This window comes from Muntiacus reevesi, chromosome 3, assembly GCF_963930625.1.
Source record: "Muntiacus reevesi chromosome 3, mMunRee1.1, whole genome shotgun sequence".
Classification (NCBI taxonomy): Eukaryota; Metazoa; Chordata; class Mammalia; order Artiodactyla; family Cervidae; genus Muntiacus; species Muntiacus reevesi.
Window position 1 is genome coordinate 10,995,508 of NC_089251.1, and position 19,154 is coordinate 11,014,661.

Sequence of the window (19,154 nt, forward strand, 5' to 3'; positions counted from 1 at the left end):
ATGTTGAGAGTGTGGATGGGTCTAGGAGTGACCATGGCCGTCCTGGAGACCGCTCAGAAACCAGCCGCTTGGCCCCGTTGCGGCCTCTGACCATCCTCTCCTGCCCTCCTCAGCGCCAGTTCCTTCCCAGCTCTCGACCTCAGTGCTGCAGTAACTCCTCCGCTGGGGTCACCTCCCTTCCACTCCTGCTCTGGACCCGTTTTCCTGTTTCATTTCCTCTTCCTCCTCCCCTCATACCTCAGATGTTTGTGGCAACAGGCCCCTCGCCCTCCTGTGAGCTGCCCTCACTCCTCACTACTGCTGTGCTGCCTCCTTTCAGAAATGCCTTTTCTGCCCAGTGTTCCTACTCGTCATCCAGGGCCTCGCCCAGAAGCCTTTTCCTCGTGACTGCCTCAGGCTGTTAGCAAGTCCCTCCCCAGGCACTTGGTGTGAGACTTGATTCCACGATTCAACCTTGTCCATCGTCTACTGTCCCAGCCCTTGTCCTTCCTGCCCCTGCAAGAGTCTGAGATCTCTGTCAGTAGAATCGGTCTTACTCCCAGAGTCTGTGTGATTCAATGACTATGAGATGGTGCATTAATTTTCGGATTCTCTAACTTGGTTGTATATGTATGAAACCTAGTGTAAGAAGGCTTAACTGCTGTTTATTGTCTGTGAACAGGTTATAGAACCCCTGGGGGAGAGTTGGTTTAGATTGTGTTCCTTTGTGTGGCCCCAGTTGAGCCGTAAGAGAACAGTACAAAGCATTGCATATACAATAGGTCCTTTTTTTTCAGTTTTGTATTATTTTAAATTTAAAGCTTATTTGGAGGTGTCTCTGTGCCAGTGTCTGCTGCTGCTGTCACATTATTTTTAGCTCTAATTCCATGCAGGGGATGCTGTCGTTGCCTTCTTACTGATGAGAAACATGAAACTTAGATTTACTGGCCTGCCCGTTACCACCCTGCCTGGGAGCAGCAAAGCTGAGATTTGAACCCTTGTCCTTCAGCCCAGGCAAGCCTGAGCTTACCACAGCTGCTTTGATTTTATCATCTTACAGATGTTTCTTCATTAAGCTATTAAGCCTTGCTTCTGAATACTAAAAATATTTACACAAATTCCCAGGGGCATTTATTTGTTTGGCATATTTTTGACTGCTCTTTGTGAAGATTTTCTATCCTGCATATTAAAAACAGTATTTACTGAAACAGCTTTATAGTATCAAAGGAAACTTTTCAAAATTATACACAATTCTACCACCCGAAGACAACATGAATTTTACATTTTGTTTCTCTCTAATCCAAGTCCATTGTGAAGAGCAGCCTTTTATCAGAGAATGTGAAATAAAATAACAGTTTTTGTGCTGTCCTGGTTTTGTCTTTGTCATTCTCTTCCTTTCTTTCAGCCATTGTTCACTTTTGAGCAGGGCTTGACGCCTCTTTCCCTGTGGTGGGAGCTGTGCTGGGCCGCCTTTCTTCCTGATGAAGGAGTTGTTCTGGCTTCCCATGGAGGTGGTTGTTGTTTTCCTTTCTTTTCTCTCTCTCTCTCTTTTTTTTTTTTTTTTTTGAGGGGATGGGGAGTTCGATATTGAGAGAGAACCCCAGAAATGCCAAAATGTGGTGATTTTTGTCTTAATTCAGTGACTGACTTTGGGTGAGCTACAAAGCAAACCTCCAGCTACAGATGAAATCGCGGGCCCTCCTGACTGAAACGTGCCCACTGAGCGTTGACCTTCCCCGTGCAGCTGAGGCTCTCCTTAAGTGTGCTGTGAGCAAATGAGTGTTTCCTGTAAATCCTCATGTTTTAGTGAAATTACCGAGCTTTTTATTATGAAAAATAAAAATACAACTTTGTAATGGATCTTTTTTTTTTTCCTGAGTTATTTGACAGTAAAAGCTGGAAGCTACAAGTTACCCATAAGACAGGGGTGTCTAAATTTTGTCTACTCATGGGCCTGTGTTGGTGACTAGCCAGGCGCCTGAAGGCTACTCTTAGTTTACATGGAACAGAAGACACCTGTCTTGTCTTGAACGTCTCTTAACGTTCTGGCACAGCTCCTTGAGCATCGGGTCCAGGAGCCTCCTCGCTGAGGGCTCACCTTCCTGAGGGTTTGCTTAAGAGAGGAAGGTATCAAACGCCTCATAGTGTGGCCCTCGGACAGCTTCTGTCCTAAAACCTATCTTAGGAGGATGCTGACCATGAGGATAGCCGCGTTCATCTGGCAGCTCTCCAGCTTGCAGTGCCGGCGACTGTGAGATCCTTTGCTGATAGAATCTTCGCACTGCTCTGAGGCGTTGCCATCATCCCTGTCTTACGAATGAGGACGTTGAGGCTCAGAGAGGTGCGCCAAGGTCACACAGCCTGGAGGTGCGTGGTCTGGCTTGAGAACCCCGGGTCTCTGTGGCTTCTCCCCCTTGGCTTGGTTGTTGCTGAGTGGTGTGTGGCAAGTGGTTCAGACCAACTGTGATTTGATCCATTCTCAAAAAAAGAAGAATGCACTCCTTAGGTTTCATTTAATTATTTTCTTCTTTAAGAACATAATTTGCTGGAGACTGCAGGTGATCGATTAGTGGGATTGTGGAAAACAGATCAAGATTTTTTGACTTTTCTTTATTAAGAAAGGGAAAATGGTTTTGTTGTTGTTCTTTTTTTTAATAGACAAAATGTGGGTTCTTTTCATTCTCCGATTAATTAGCTTATTCTTTTAACTTGCCAGCTTTTCTTTATTAAGCAAACTGAAGTAGTGTCAGGAGAAGCTTGGGGACCATCTTTTGCTATTAGTTTGGCAGTGCTCCTTGTAACTGCATTGGCAGCGTATATAAAATTTTTATTTTGCCCACTTATTCACATAGAGAATTAATATGAATGAAATTTAAAGCATGACATTTCTGGAAATGAGGCCCTTGGACAATTTAGGAATACTAACTTAAGGAATAAACATTGATATGCACCATTAGGGAAGGCTTTGGGTCACTGCCAGGGCCGTCCAGGTAAAATTCTCTCTCCAGATGAACTGGCTATGCAATTTCCTAATTACTGGAATGTACCTCTTAAGTCCCAGTTTACAGAGCCCCCTAGCAATTAAAAAGATCCGGGACAGAGTAAACATACCAGATGTCTCACCTTGTGGGCAAAAAAGAGTCTTAGAATTAAGTTGGAACTTAGGAACATCAGTAGGGAATTCAGACTTGCCGTTTTTCTCCATATTTTTACACTGAAGTACAACCTTCGTGCAGGTATTTTATTACCTCCACATGACTTGATTTGAAAAAATTTCTTGTGCTATGTATATCAGACCAGTGCACTACAAGATGGCGAATATTTCTTCCACATTAATTTTCAACTCTGCAATCAGATGTGAACTCTGGTTTAGCACTGTATTTAGTTCAGTGGCCCGTGTAAAAGCCGCCTCAGAGGGCACATGCTTGACCAGAGCTAGTCATCTAACCCCTCTGAACCTCAAACCCCTCGTTTCTAAAAAGAAGCTGACTGACTTTTTTTACTTGATGTCACTGGGTCACTGGGAGGCTGCAGTATCACGTGTGAACACGCTCTGTAAAGCACTGTGTGCTTTCCCCTGCACATGTGCTGTGGCATCGTTTTTAATTTTTCAGTGTAGGGTGGGGTTGTGAAAAGAGCTGGTCTTTGCAGTCAGACTGGGTTCAGATCCAAGTGCGACGTTTATTATCTGTTGAGCATTGATTTCTCCTTCAGGAAAATGGAGGTTCTAAGGTCTGTTCCATGGGAAATGTGTGAGGATTAAGCAAGATACCACATGTAAAAATCTTTGTGTGTGGAACATCATTGATGTTTGGTGCATGGTGTTTTGATAATTTTAGTGCTAACACATTCTCTATGTACAGTTCTGTGTACTAAGATTTTCCTGGCAGTTTTTTTTGCTTTGATTAAATAAGATGAATTTCAGAAGATTTAAAATGTGTGATGCATGGATTTTATGTCTTAAAGTTTATACCACTATGGGATGCCAGGAATTAAGTAACTGAGAACCAAAAGCCCATGAAAGTTGGATTATGCATCTTGATTTCCTGGTTGTTGCAAAGGTGGTACTAAGCCAATAGATGGTGCCGTTATGTTAGGAAATGAGAAAATATTTACTTCTACAATTCATCATGTTGCTTCAGGGAGTGTAACAGAGCCAGTCCTTGCTGGTTCTTCATCTGTTCTAATTAGTGTGGACTTTATTCTTGATTCTGTGAAAAAAATATTAAATATTTTCTTTTTGTAGGTTAAGTAGTGAGGTATTGAATTAATATTAGGGTGCTCTTCCTCTTGTTTTTTTCTGCTCTTGACATTTTACCATGAAATCTTTTGTAGTTTGAATTTAGTCCTTAGTTTACAGCCAAAAATAAGCCCTTGCCAGGAGTACATTTCAGGAGTGAAATGCAGTGCGCACAGTTTTGAGTCCTTTGCTTTAAATGCTACTTCAGAGAGAGTGAGGTTAATTATTAATTAGTTCATCTTTACCTGTTCTTGTTTCAAAATTGGTCCTACTACAAAAAGTACTTTCTTATTCTTGCTAATATAGCCTAGTGCTTGGTCATCTTACTTCTTTATTGGACAGACCAAGGGGAAAGTCATTTTATATATCAGAAGACTTTTCATGTGGAGGTCGTATAGCTAGGGACTTGCTGGCAACCAGATCTATTATTACTAGCTGTGAGGTTTTGGTTAGGTTCCTTTACCTCCATGATCTTAATTTTTTGTTTGTTTTTCATCTATAAAATGGAGATAATACAGGTGAATAAAGTGAAAAAATACATGCAACAGTGCCTTTACACATTTTTCCCAGTATATAGGATTTATTATTTGCCCAAGACTCTGTGGACAAGGTAAACCTTTACTTAACACTTAAGACTAAGTGTGTTTTTATCAATTATTAAAGCCTGTGGCCCTTTGTCCTTCAGGGTTCTGAGGGACAGGGAAACTTGGAAAAAGCCTGCAAAGGGATTAACTTGCAATTTGGGAAGCTGTTTTGAAGTGTGGACCTGTGTAAAGGTGCCAAGGTGCCTTTGAAGAACTGTCAGCTCCGACTACCTCAAGCTCCCGTAGCGGGAGAGTGACGTGTGCGCCCTGCGGTCGGCCGTGCGGAGGGCAGCTTGTTTCCTGACAGGGCCTGATGAGGGTGGGAGCCTGGTTAGGAGAGGTAGTATAATTTTAAGGTAATTTTCATCCTCCATCTTATCCTTTCAACATAGGGTTAGTTGACTCCGAGTTTTCTGGCCTTAACACCTTGTGGTATTTCATTGAAATACATTAATAAAACACAACCTTCACATTTTAGGCCTGAATGCCCCAAATGTTAGTCTTTTCTTAAGAATAAGGGTTTATAGCCTGTCAGGTCAATGAGATGTTGGCAGTTGCAGTTATAAGAAAAATCCCTGTTCCCTTTAAGTGGTGTTTAAAATGATTTACTTAGAATAAAATTTAACTCCTTTTTTACTACATTACATTTAGAAAAGGAACTGCATTTCTTGGGAAATTACTTTCTCTGAGTGAAAACATTAGATGCTTTAAAATCTATTTTCTAGCATATTAAATACTATATATATATATATTTTATTCATTGGGGATAAAAGATAGACTCTGACATTGAGGTTCATTTGCTGATGAAAAGGAAGCATTCTTTCCCCTCACGAGGGGTTTAAATGTAATACTCAGTGCTTACTCAGGAGTGAAAACATCAAATTAAACTGTTTATGCTGACAAAGGACGATTCTGGATTTCCGCAACCCATGCAAGATTGTCTGATTGCTTGGCCTGCCTCTCCACGAAGCTTTGGCCAAGACTTATAATGAAATGCATGCATACAATTAAACCATTTCAAGTCAGTGAGTTTTCCCAGGCACTGAGAGGAGTTCCACTGCTCTCTAGTGGCTGAATGTGTTCCCCCAGCACCATCATTGTTTTATTTTCACAAGTCAGCTCTTCACACTTTGTTGGTGTTGGCCTGCAAAGCAGGCACCAATGCCAGGAGACCAGGCCTTGTAGACCAGAGCACAGTGAAAAATGATCCCAGTCCACGGGTCTGTGAAAGCACTAGATTTTGTCCAGGGTGAGTGGCCAGTTGACTAACAATGAGCAGGTGTGAGTAAGCGCTCTGTCAGGGAGAGCTGACACTGATGGATGAGAAAGTTCTCTGCGTTGCTCTTTTGTTGCTGCATACATCTTACGCCCTGGCAGGCCACAGTGGCAAACAGGTCCTTGGGTGCTTAAAATGGACTGCTGCTTAGCAAAAGGAGCAACTTTCTTCCTGAAAAGATCTGGTTAAATTGATTTGGAGGGAAAGCAGTAGAAATCCATTTCCTGCTCCTCTTGGAACTTCATGGGAAGAAATTTTAAAGACCTTCATTTCTGTTAAAGCTGCCAACCCTGAGACTTGTTGAGAATGATTGTCTAAAAGAGCCCCTAGAGGACAGGAACCTTGTCCTAGAGTATTTGTAACAGCTAGCTCTTACACTGAGCTTTTTACTGTGTGCCAGGCATCCTGTCTTACATGTGCCATCTCGTTCAGGTCTCAGCCAACCTATGAGAAGACACATTGTGTCATCCTCCCCTTTGTGTTGGGGAGGCAGCCAGGGCAGTAGGGCCTCTGTCCTGTCGTTTCTGGGGCATCATTCACCTTGTCTTGATGAGGTGGTGCCTCCTGGAGCAGTTTGGCAGCCCTGCAGGGCTTGGAGGGCCTCAGTGAGGTGCTGGGGGAAAGCAGGGAGGAAGCGCAGAGCTATGCACGTCCTGTGCATCTGTGTCTCCCAGAGCCTGCCGCCCAGTGGGCACCTGGGATGGTTGGTTTGAAACAATGAGTGGGGAGTTTCACCTTCTGAAAAGTGGATGGGCTAGAGCCGCCAGTGAAGGTTGCTCAGTTATGTCTTGACTCTCTGCAACCCCATGGACTATACAGTTCATGGAATTCTCCAGGCCAGAATACTGGAGTGGGTAGCCTTTTCTTTCTCCAGGGGATCTTCCCAATCCAGGGATCTAACCCAGGTCTCCTGCATTGCAGCTGGATTCTTTACCAGCTGAGCCACAAGGGAGAGCCACCAGACCTAGGTTTGAATCTTGGCTACCCTTATTGCCTTTAAATTAGCTGAGCCTCAGTTTCCTTGTCTGTAAAATGAGGAATTACTTATACCACATGAGTTTAGGGTCAGGGACAGAAAAACCCTTGGTAATTATTTCCCCTTCCTCAATGTGAAAATTTATGAGCCTAGGCATAATTAGAAAAAGCAGATTTCTACCTGCCGACTTTCTGAGGGTTTGACTTGAGAGAGCGGCAGGTTTTAGAAAATTGTCTTTTATAGTTTCTTCAGCATGTCTAATAGATTCTACAATTGCTGGGTTTGATTTCGTACTTTTAGTTAACCCTGACATGTATAAAAGTGAAATTTCATGTTTGTTTTTTTTTTAATCCCACTGTCCTTAAGCCATATTAATGTGGATGTTTTTTAAACGTATAGAACAGGTAAAAGCAGTATCTCAGTAAAATTTTCTTGATGCATTTTGAGTTTTGTCCTGAGATGGATTGTTCTCTTAGAAACAGGTTCAAATTGAACTACTATAGTAATGTTGATAAACTAAGATCAGAGACACCCTCAGAGGGTTTACAAAATGAAGAGTAACTTCACTGTCTTATTTAATTTTTTTGAATGGGGCTAAATACTTCGGTACTTGAGTAGTATTGGTAAATAGTGAATGGCATCTGTTTAATCATTTAAAACATTTAACTAAAATCCTAGTCTCATTTGAATTTCCAAGCAATACACAAATTAACTATATCCAGATGTGTGTTAATTGTTCTGCTGAAATCTAAGCAAAAAGTTAGAAAGCATGATTTGGGGGCTAAGGGAGTTAAGAAAACTAGAGCTGTTTTCATACTTACTTGCTAATCTTAATTTCAGGCATTTGGGTTTGCAGTCTGAGAGACAGCATGGGAAACAGAAGCCGTGTTGGACACTTTAGATTCAGACGATTGGGCTCATGTTCCCAGATTTGCTAATCATCTGCTCTGTGATCTGGGCAAGTTCCTTGTTTTGGGGATTCAGTTTTCCTTTTTGCGAAACGGGGCTGCACTTACCTGCCATGTCTGAGGAGCATAAAAAACTCTTGTGAATGTGCTTTGAAGTTTAATAAACACCAGGTCGACTGTGTCTGTTGGGGTCCGTTTAGTAAGTTGGTTGTCACATGGCAGACTTCTGGATAAGTGAGATCTGGCTTGGTGCTGGTATGCTCAGAGGACTTCATTGTTAAGATGATTTTACCTCTTTTTAAAAGATGTTGGTGCCTGTCCTAAGGAAGCCCTCCTAAGGACTGGTAGAGAGACATGTATTTATTTATCTGTGACAGTTGATTGCTGTTGTTCATTGGGACTGGTGACTCCTGCGTGGGTTGACCTGCAGGCCGCTCTCTGCAGATTTCAGGACCGAGCTACCTGCTCTGCTGCACAGCAGGACTGTGACAGCGGCAAGGTCTCGGTCTTCTGGGATGTCTTTTTTCATCCCTTCATGATGTCGAATTCTTCAAGTGTGTATCTTAAAAAATTGTAAGTAATACATTGTCTTTGAAGGAAAATAAGAAAATGCAAGTAAGCAAAAAGAATATAGCGCCACTCAGAAATAAACATAATTTAAAAAACTTTTCTTCCACGTGTGTATAACATGTATTGTATAAGCATATCTGTTAATTTTGCTTCAGAACATTTTTCCCTCAGTAATACTGTATTATGGACATTGCCAAAAATCATTGTTGTGTTTAATCACCATGTATATGAATTTGTTTGTTTCCCCTATCTCGTGATTGCTGGTACAGGACCTTTACGTTTACCTCCAGTCTTTGCTCTTATTTTTTTGTTTTTTTGTCATCTAAACTGATCACAGTGTCATTTGGGTTGTAACTGCTTATTTCTTTTGGTTATATCTCCAGCAGTAGAATTGTTGGTCTGGTGGATACCTGTAGCTCTGTGCTTTCTGATTCATGCTTCTAAATTGTGGGTTAAAAAAGTTCCATTTGTGCTTCTACAGGAATATGTTAGATTGCCCTTTCTACTACATCTTTGTCAGCACTGGGTGTTACTCTTTCTAATGTTTGCTAATCTAGAAGTAAAAAAAAAGACTATTTAGTTTCCATTTGTATTTATTTATTTGATGACTGTTGAGCTTGAACAATGTCTCTAAATGTATATAGACCTCTTTTTTTCTTCTTTGTAAACTGCTGTGTCATCTTCTCTGTTGGTGTATTGATAGTATTTATCTGTGAACTCTTTAATTTTTAATGCCCTTTGTGTTGCACTTATCTCTGAGTTTCAGGACTTACATTTTACATTGTTTACAGATGCTAGTCTTTTTTTCTTTTAAAGCCAGCGGCCTAAATGTTACTAATAAGACAGATACTTCATTTTGAAAGAGTGGCTGGAGATGTGACCCTTGTGGCGTTTGTGCCTGAGCCCCCTTTTCCTGGAGGTCTGAGTCTGGGTGCCCCATGGAGTCACCTTGAAGGTCTGTGGGAGAGTCAGGCCCTGGCAGAGGTTGGGGAGCAGACCGTGCTTTCCAGGGCATCTCTTGAGTTCTTTCTGATGAACACCAAACCCGGACAGCCAGGGTAAGGCGGTGCCACCCCCTGCCGCAGTGGATCTGGCAGTGCAGAGCCAGCTGTCTCTGTCCCCCGTGGACGACAGGGTGGCATTGGGTACCCTGACCTCCCTCCCGGTCTCTCCCTACAGCTGGCTGCCGAGTGGTTTGGGAGGTGGTGGTTGAGCAGGTGGGTGTGTGTGGATGGCATGGAAGAGCTTGGGAAGGGACAGAGGATGCAGAGATAAGTCAGTGAGTAACTAGGTGGCCATCTCAGCATTGTGCACACCCTCTCGAAATGCCAGTCCCTGAATTGTACCTGGTTTTTCTGATTTTTTAAAGAGCTTTGTTCTGGAAGCAACACTGGCCACTGAGTAACTGTGGGTGGGCTGACAAAGGCAGACTTGGTGGAGGTTGCTAAGGAGCAGCTACCTGGAAACTACTGAGAAGACAGAGCTCCGGTGGAAGAAGGCAGAAATCCAGGGAGGGCATTTCTCTTCTGTGAATATCATAGAGCTCAGACCTGACTGGGACCTAGAATAGGACATGGTTTTGTGGGTTTAAAGCATTTTTTTCCTTTTGAAAATTGACTTGCTTTACTTTTGAATTTGTCTTATGTTCGTTTTAGTATGGTAAATTAGGTAATAAATGTTCCTTTTCACTTTATCAAGACATTTACTGCTGTAGTCACTCTTTCAGGGCCCACTATTTCCCCAGCTCCTCCATTTGAACAGTTGTACTGAAATCAGCCCAGCCTAATTCAGCAGTTTTTGGGTTTTTTTTATTTTTTATTTTTTTAGTGCTCACTATGTGCCAGGAACTACTAGGTCTGGGGGATGCAGCTGTGAAGGGATGGACAAGTTGGCAAAGATGAAAGTGATCAACTCTCATCACTTAAGATGTGGTGTGGTGCTGAAGAAATGCTTCTGGGAAAAAGTCATGTCTCAGCTGAGGTTGGACAGGTGTCTCTGAGTTCTGTGGATTGTGAGGGGGCAGAGGGAGAAGCACGTATCAAATGTAGACTTGAAGTGGTCTGGGCATTTAGGAAATTATTGTCAGCTTAGTGTTGGTGGAGTGTCAAGTGTGTGTGGATACTGGAGACGTGGGGGTGGCCGAGGGAGCCAGAGACCTGGTCATGGAAGGTCACGCGTGCCTGCTTTGAACTGTATTGTGGCCTGGAGAACTTTCTGTTTGAGAGAATGACGTAGGGTCACACCTGAGACAGGAATCCTGGCCTGTGCTTGTTGGTCCTGTAATGCTAGGCAGGAAGCTTTATCACCTCACTGGTTTGTTATGAGGATGACAAAATGACAACATAGGATGTGTGGCCCATGGTGGGCGCTCAAGCAGAAGGCTCTTGTTTCCTCTCCTTGGCTGCCTCCTCTCTCCTATTAGAGGAGTTGAGGGCAGGCCTTTCGTCCCTTGCTTCTAGAGCCCATCCTGCGTTTGTGGAAAGCACACGCCCTCTGACATCGGTTTCCTTCACCTGACAAGGCCTGCTGTCTAAAGCAGCGGCCCCTGTACCTGGTCCGCTGCCCCCTGGCTTTTCTGTTGATTTATTCCTTGATGGGAAACCAGGCCGTTGTGACTAGTTGTCTAAGGTGGCCTTGCTTTTGGAGTTAAAAAATGAGAGGATTTTTTCCTTCAGAGGGATTTTTGCCTTGGTTTTGGGTATGAGAATAAGAGGTTAGTAGGTTTGATGCTGAAATAATTAGAATGTCTACAGACGTTATAATGGTTTATAGGAAAAATGGGATAAAATATTTAAGCATTTTGTGAGTCAGATGGCTGCCTTATTAACATGAAATTTGTCTTGATGGTTTATCGTATATAGTTTTAAGTAGCGTTGAAATAAAATCTAGGAAACTTGAATGAAATTATATTTAAAAAGACAAGTCTCATTGAGCTTACCATCTTTTTTCTTTTTAATGGCCAGCTCCTTGTTCCTTCCCCTGGATGTATTGCCTTAAAATTATGTGAGGGTTTGCATGTTGTTCTCATGCCATTTTGGGTGATTGCAGTCATGTTTGTAATTCTGTCTTCTTTCTTCTGCATAGCAGACACACATTCAGAGTTTCCTAGAAACCTGTTGACCAAGTCAGTGCACTACACTTCCTAGCACTTCTGTGTATTTCTGAAAAGGGGGCGCCAAAGTCTTCTTTTCCTAAGATGCTAGGAGCATGAGCTAATTTGCAAGTGATTTAGAAATTGTTTTAGTGTTGAATTTCCCTTTCTTTTCAGATATATTTGGAGTCTGCTTATCTTTGATCTCAGAGGAAACAGCATCAGGCAGTTTATCAAGCTCTTGTTTTCCTGAAAACTTCTCAACTCTGTGCACATGTGTGTGTCACCTGTGTGTGTGCGTGTAAGTTGGTGTGTGTGTGTGTTGGGGAGTGTAATATAAATGGAGAAGCAGAAGTACAACGTAATAAGGACCCCTATGTCCCTTCTACTTTTTTTTTTAATAGTTTTATTTTTGTGTACAGATTTGCTTAACGATCACTCAATTTACATGTGTTCCCCATCTTGAACCCCCCTCCCACCTCCCTCCCCATCCCATCCCTCTGGGTCATCTCAGTGCACCAGCCCCGAGCACTTGTCTCATGCATCCAACCTGGACTGGCGATCTGTTTCACACTTGATAATATACATGTTTCGATGCTGTTCTCTCAGATCATCCCACCCTCGCCTTCTCCCATAGAGTCCCAAAAGTCCGTTCTATACATCTGTGTCTCTTTTTCTGTCTTGCATGTAGGGTTATCGTTACCATCTTTCTAAATTCCATATATATGCATTAGTATACTGTATTGGTGTTTTTCTTCCTGGCTTACTTCACTCTGTATAATGGGCTCCAGTTTCATCCACCTCATTAGAACTGATTCAAATGAATTCTTTTTAAAAAAATATGGAACACTTCACGAATTTGCGTGTCATCCTTGCGCAGGGGCCATGCTGATCTTCTCTATATCGTTCCAATTTTAGTATATGTGCTGCCGAAGCGAGCACCCTATGTCCCTTCTGTATTTACCTCTCTTATTACACCTTCCAGCTCTAAAAATCAGGGTCTCTGATAATGTGAGAAGCATCAACTACCTTGATAGACATTTTCTTTTCTATGAGTTTAGATTTAGTATGTACTTCCACTTAGAGAAATTTTGTCTTCAGTGTTGTTTCTCAAGAAAAAAAAAGCTTTCGATAAAGGAAGAATTACTGTATTGGGAGGGAAATATTTTTCATGTCTTAAAATTTTAGATGAAGCTAAACAGAAGGAAATATATGTGCTCAGGAAAACTAAGAGTAAAATTAATTTACTGTGAAACTGTCAAAGAGAGGGTGGCCCAGGAGAAAATACAGAGCTTGTAGCCTTTAGGGAAAGATGCCTTTAAGGTAAGTTGAGTTTTTCCTTTTATAGTAATTGATTACAGTTTCCCACAAATGTGTTAGCTCTTAGTAAATAGCCATCTTTCCCCTGTCTTTTTCCAACATGTATTTCTGGCCTCTGGTGCGTGTATCCTTGGGCTCTTTGCAGAGATATTCTTGGACCAGGCTGGGAACGAAATATTTTTTTTCCCTGTGGTTTCCTTATTTGCAGTTTTCTCGTTTCTTCGTGATAGTTGTCCTTTGTTTTCCACACAAAACCAGCTTATTTTTTACTGTGGAGTTCGAGATTGGTTCTCACTCATGCCTTAAAACAGAAGCTTAGCTTACTTTTCCCCCTTGATCCTTGAAACTTAGAGTAAATGTATACGTCTTAAAGCACTGGTGGACTTTGTTTCCAGGTTTTCCAGGACACATATACTATGAAATTCCAAGGCTTGATTTTGGTAAATTTGTGTAGATATATCTAGTTTTATTTGAGCACACTAGTTTTATATCTAATTCCTGTTTCCTTTCCAAAGGGCTTTTAATATCTCTTTAGGTTCCTTTTTTTTTCCTTCTCTTTTGAGGAGAAAAAAATTGTGAGAGGGAAAATGGGGTTGCCTTTTGCTCCCAAAGCCTAAATGAATAGTCATTGCCTGTAATGCCGTCTATACTCGTCGCTTCCCACTGCTTCAGATGTGATGTATCCGGTGCTGTGAAGGTAATGATCCTCAACCGCAGCAATATTCCCTAACAGGAGCATCTGTCATATTCATCGGGATTACCATGTTCATTGATTTGTGTCTGTAAATCTGCTGTTTCTACCCTTTAAATTTGATCTATAATTGGACCTCCTTAAATGGTTCAGATAAGCTAGTCTGTATTTTCTCAATGCAGCGATGCTGTCAGCTTCTCCTTTTTCATTATACATTCAGCAGACTTGATAAAATCAGCAGGACACCTCATTTGAAACTGTTTAATCGCTGCCTTTTTCCTTTGCTAAACCATTGAGGTGGTCAAGCGGTGTACACAAATCATTTTAAATAGAAAATATGGTTTTCTCTGTGACCCAGCTAAATAGATAGTGTTATGCAAAACAAGTTAAAAAGTAATAAATGCCAAAAAAATCTTCTAATTGGAGTAAAAAATTGTGGGCAACTCTAGCCTCTCTCCAAAAGTAGAGTATCCTGAAATATTGCCAGAACCCTGTAAAGACAAGATGATGGTTTTCTAAAGATTCTCTGGTTTCTGAACAAAGCAAGTTTAAATTTTCCAGTGGTGCTGAGCTGCCTTTTGCATCCCTTCAAAGGAAGCCCATCCTTATTTGTAATGCCTTTACATCCTGCTTTTGTAGGGAGAAATTTGCTATCTGTTAATATCTATGCAGCATAACCTTTCAGCCATTTGCTATTGTGATAATAAATTTTTGTTTCTTTGTCTGTCATTTTGTCTACTCAGCTGTTACTCTTCAAAGTACAAACTAAAAATAATAGCTCTAAATAAATGCCACATAATAAAGTGTTTTACAGATGTAGCTCGAATAACCTGGTGGCTGCAACGTGCAGTCCTATTACCATTGCTGGTGCTGTAGTTTTTTCCCCGTGTGTCAGGGTGACTCTACCAGGGCCAGCTCATTAAAACAATCTCTTCTTTCTAACTGGCTTGGTATTTAGCACTATACCCAGCAGCCTGCCAAGGCACAGTTGTGGAGCACAAGAGTCGCAGCACAGGATATATGAAATTAAATGGCATTCACTTTTTTGAACAAATACAACTTTACTGTGAATAATTTACAGTTACTCCTGTGAGTAGGTTAGAAGTGGGGCCAGTTGCAGGTTTACCTGAGATAGTGGTAAGTGAGACCTCAGGCTTTTGAAGAGCAGTGTTTGTCTGATTTTTGTGGCCCTGTCATATTAATGTTTATACTGTGTTTGAACATGACATTGGATATGTTTTGCCATTTTCGCTGCCCCACAGTAAACTTGAGATGGAGAAGCTGAGAGTTGGTAAATATGCTAAATAAACATGCATCTTTTCTTTCCTATAGGTTCTGGCTCCTTGGCAGCGATGGCCGTGTTTGAAGATAAATTTAGGCCAGACATGGAGGTATGTAAGTCCCTACAGTTCTGTTCTCTTTCAGATGATCTTTCTTGTATGTTGGACATTTACGAATTGATCACTGATTCCTCCAAAGTTTGAACAGCACTGCTGCTGTTAGTTGGAATGCTCTTTGTCACAGGTACTGTGTTGGCTAAGAAAACTGGTTACTCGAGAAAGCCTCACTTTGGAGTGGCCCCTCAGGCTCAGGGAGGCTGCACTTTTTTCTGCTGGCCTTTGGGCTGTCTGGGCATCTTCTTGATTGTAAATGTGTGGTGATGTAGGATGTTTTCTTATGCACTCTCACAATGTCTCAAAACAGGTTTTCTCACTAAGAATAGAGTAACTATGTGTGTCTGTACATCCTGTTGCACACACCTGGCCTGGAAATGGGGACAGTTTGAAAAACCTCTTAGAGTGTTCTGCATCTGGCAGAGGATGAGGACAGTACCCTGTATGTAGGGTCTATTCTCAGAGCGTGGTGTGTCTCATGTCTCGCATATAAAGAGATGCTTTTATTTTCTTGGGTGATGGGGAGGGTGGTATCTTCTGAATGACATTCCACCTGTGTCTGCTTTAATGGTAGATGTACCCCCCACTCAGCAGCCCCCCCAGATCTCCAGGAACAAGCCACCGGTCTTTCACTGTCAGTTTTGAGGGAGTGTTCCATGTGCTTGGATACTTTGTGGTCCCACATTACTCCTCTGCAGTGCTTTATCCTCGCTGCTGAACCAGCTCGCAGCCACGTTACATTCTGAAGGCAACCCTCATTATCTGCCCTTGGTTTTTTTGATAGCTGTTAAATTTTTTCATGGAGAGTATCAACTTGTTTTCAACAATTATTAGGCTGTTTTATGAGTGGTTTACATTGTTCCTTAATGTGTAGGTTTCTGCTGTTCCTGCTTTTGCAGTAGTGTTTTCTATAGACCCCAGAGGGTGTTCCTGGGAATTACTTTTGACACTGCTTTTTGCCGAATCATCTTTGGAGAAGGTTGCACGTTTAAAACTTCTGTCCTTCTCTGGCTCACTGGCATCAGTGTCGAGTGTCCTTGGTCCCTCATCTCAGGTTTGGGCCACGTGCCAGGAGAGTGGAGGATGTAGGGCCGTGGATGCTGACCAGCCAGGACAGGGTCTCCTGCCAGAAGCTGCCAACCACACCCTTGGTGTGTTGAGGAGAGCACACATAAGTGACGTGGTCACTCATGGCTGGTTTTCTTTCCTTCCTTAGATATCTGCAGGAATTAAAGCTTGTGATTAAAGATAGAATTCAGCTAGGTATTTTGTTCTAGAAACAATAGTCTTGCTCCAATTAAGAATAGTAAACAGGTCCAGGTATCAACTCTAAATGAAATTAGAATTCCTTTCTCATTTCTCAATGTGAACATTTATTCCCATATCAGCATTATTTTCTGTTTGGGGTTCTTAAGTACAGAGGAAAAATAAGGTTTACTCGGTCACTTAAAAAGAAAAAATGATCTAAAAATGATCTCAAACTAAAGGAGAGGAATTCCTGTGTCTCCACAAATCCGTTAGAATTAGCACAGGTACAGGGAGAAAGGCTCTGATGATTTTCGTTTAGAAAGTCACCTCAGTAATGTCAGGCCCTCCTTTAAACCACATTCATCTTTTCAAATGTTCTTGATAGCTGTGTCTTTTTCCAATTGATTGGGACTTCCATATGTTAAAGAAAAATGAGAATTGCAGAAAAAGTTGAAAGCATGAGGTATATTAAAAGTGGCTTTAACACTCTGCTAAAGTAATTTTATGTCATTTATTTAGAGTTTGGAGTTGAAGTGATTCAAAGGCCATAAATATAATATTTCTGTGAAGGGAAATGTGAATCATCCCTTCAGTAAAATTTCTGATATTATCAATCTGAAGAGTGTTTCTTAGATCAATTTTATCTGTAGTTCAGACCGCTTCTGTATTAGCTGTGAGACTTTGAAACAGGTTGACCAAGTTCCCATTTCATATTGTTAATTAAATTTATGATTTCAAGTGAGTGGTTTTTATTCCCTGAAGTTGTTGGAACTTGACACAGACCGACAGTCAACAAAAAAACACGTTTATTAAGGAGAAGGTAGTAATACTTGCTTCTCCAGTGAAGTGAGTTTAAAAGTAAATAGAAGGCAGAGACAATAATGTACTTTACAAATCTAAAAGGATGTTAATAGAAACTGAAATTATTGTGAAGACCAAGCATCTAACTGGTCACTCTGCTTTCTTTTGGTGAAGATTAGGTGATGTAGTTTCAGTGAAAGCTGAGACTGCTTACAGAGGTTGAGAAGACCCTGTTTTAGTGACTCTGTTGTGAAAGAGAGCTCGGCCAGGGTATCTTTCCTGGCTCTGTTTTGCATAGAACTTGTGGAAACGTTTGGTTTCAAATTTCCAAACTTTTTATTTTCCTTCTTTCCAGGGAGGCTTGCTTTCTGTGGCAAGAAGCCCTCCATAACTTTTCTTTCTTGCCTATTTTGAGACTGCAGGATTGGATGACTAAGTCTGCTTATTTCCCTTCAGTAGGGGAGAGGATTCTGGACGTGTCTCAAACAGAAACCCAGGAGAGAGTTTCTGCCTCTCAAGTCTTGCATGGATTGCCAGGACAGTAACTGCTGCTCACTTCACAGAGAATTGCGTTGGGAGGGGTCAGTTTTAGGCTATCATAATTACCAGTTGTTTGCCAAACAGTGATTTTTAGGCCAAACTCATGAAGCAAACTCTTGGCTTTATTGTTAAAACAAATTAGAAAAAGCCAATAGTCTTTTTTTTTTTTTTTTAATTTAGACTACAGACCTGTGCCTTAGACAGTGCTGGGTCTCAACTATAGTATTTATGGACTGGAAGTTCCTCTTTCCTTGAAAACTTTTAATATTTTCTCATTGTCTTCAGCTGCACGGTCTGGTACAGTAGCCACCAACTACACGTGGCTGTTGAACACTTAAGGGTAGCTCGTCTGGAGTAAGAGGTGCGGCAAGTAGAAAACACATCCCAGATTTCAGAGACTTGGAACAAAAATTTTAAAATATATCTTGTTAGTAATACGGTTATATGTTGAAACAGTACTATTTTAAGTATATTGGGTTAAGTAAAAATATCCATTTTTTCACCTATTTTTGCTTTTTTAAATGTAGCTACTAGAAAATTGTAAACTACATATATGGTTCACATATTTTCATTGGACAGGGCTGGTCTTGAACTTGTCATTTGCACATTGCAGTTAACAGTTCTGCCGTGTCTGGGGGCCACCTGTACTGTTAACTTCTCTTGAAAATTTTCTTTTTCATCAGCTCACTGTTCTATAAATTGAGTTATCATTTACACGTAAGAAAATGCACAGAGATGAAGTATGCAGTACGATAGATGTTGGCGTTTGTAATTACCCAAGTAACCATCAGTCAGATCAAGACAGAGCATTGCCTTCACTGCAGAAGCGCTCCTTTCCTGTCACTTCACTTTCCTCGCTTCCCTCCAGCCACTCTAGTTCACCTTTTTAATTTAAATTTATTTTTAAAATACAGTTTATATCCATGAAATCTTGGGTTTGATGTGCTGGTTATTTTTCCCCCCAAGACACATGAAAATGAGTGCATACTATTAATATAAATAAAAAATGTATTCACGTATCACCATCATGAGTAAGCCCAGGGGTATGAATATTAAACTTTAGGAAACACAGGTCTGCATTCCTGTTCCACTTCAGCCCTTCTCGCCTGCCTTGTCGTCTTTGAATACAGTGTGGACTTGCTTGCGGACGAATCCTTCTCACTGCTGGTGTCTGCCAGCCATGCTGTCACCTGTTTCCTCATTTGTGTTCCTGGGCTGCATGGTACACACCCGTCCCGTTGTTTTATGGCTGTTTTCAGGGCCATCTTCCCTACTGACCAAGAAAGGGTGACCCTTGAGGGCAGGGTCATTAAATCATCTCTCTTCTTCAGCTCCTTATGTTCAGTACACGTTTGTAGAGTTGAGACAGGATAACCTGGAGCTAAGGCAAAGTCTGAGTCATCAGAAACCACCTGGAAAATGGAGGGGACTTTTTCTTCTTCCCATCTGGAAAGTGCTGAACCTTTGTGTGTGGGTTTTTTTTTTTTTTTTTTTTTTTGAGATAACAGAAGATAACGAGTATATTTTTCAAGTAAC

At 41.5% G+C, this 19,154-nt stretch overlaps 1 protein-coding gene and 1 non-coding gene across 2 annotated transcripts in view; one reads left to right on the forward strand and one right to left on the reverse strand.

The window, feature by feature from the left end:
• PSMB7 (proteasome 20S subunit beta 7) overlaps positions 1–19,154 on the forward strand; it is a 56,391-nt gene that overhangs the window by 12,761 nt on the left and 24,476 nt on the right. Inside the window, exon 6 of the mRNA XM_065928478.1 lies at positions 14,968–15,026. Within this exon, the coding sequence (XP_065784550.1) occupies positions 14,968–15,026 (59 nt within the window). The remainder of the gene's footprint in view (positions 1–14,967; positions 15,027–19,154) is intronic.
• On the reverse strand, positions 12,460–12,566 carry LOC136165627 (U6 spliceosomal RNA). Its single transcript, XR_010662632.1, has one exon. It is a non-coding gene; the product is annotated as a U6 spliceosomal RNA (small nuclear RNA).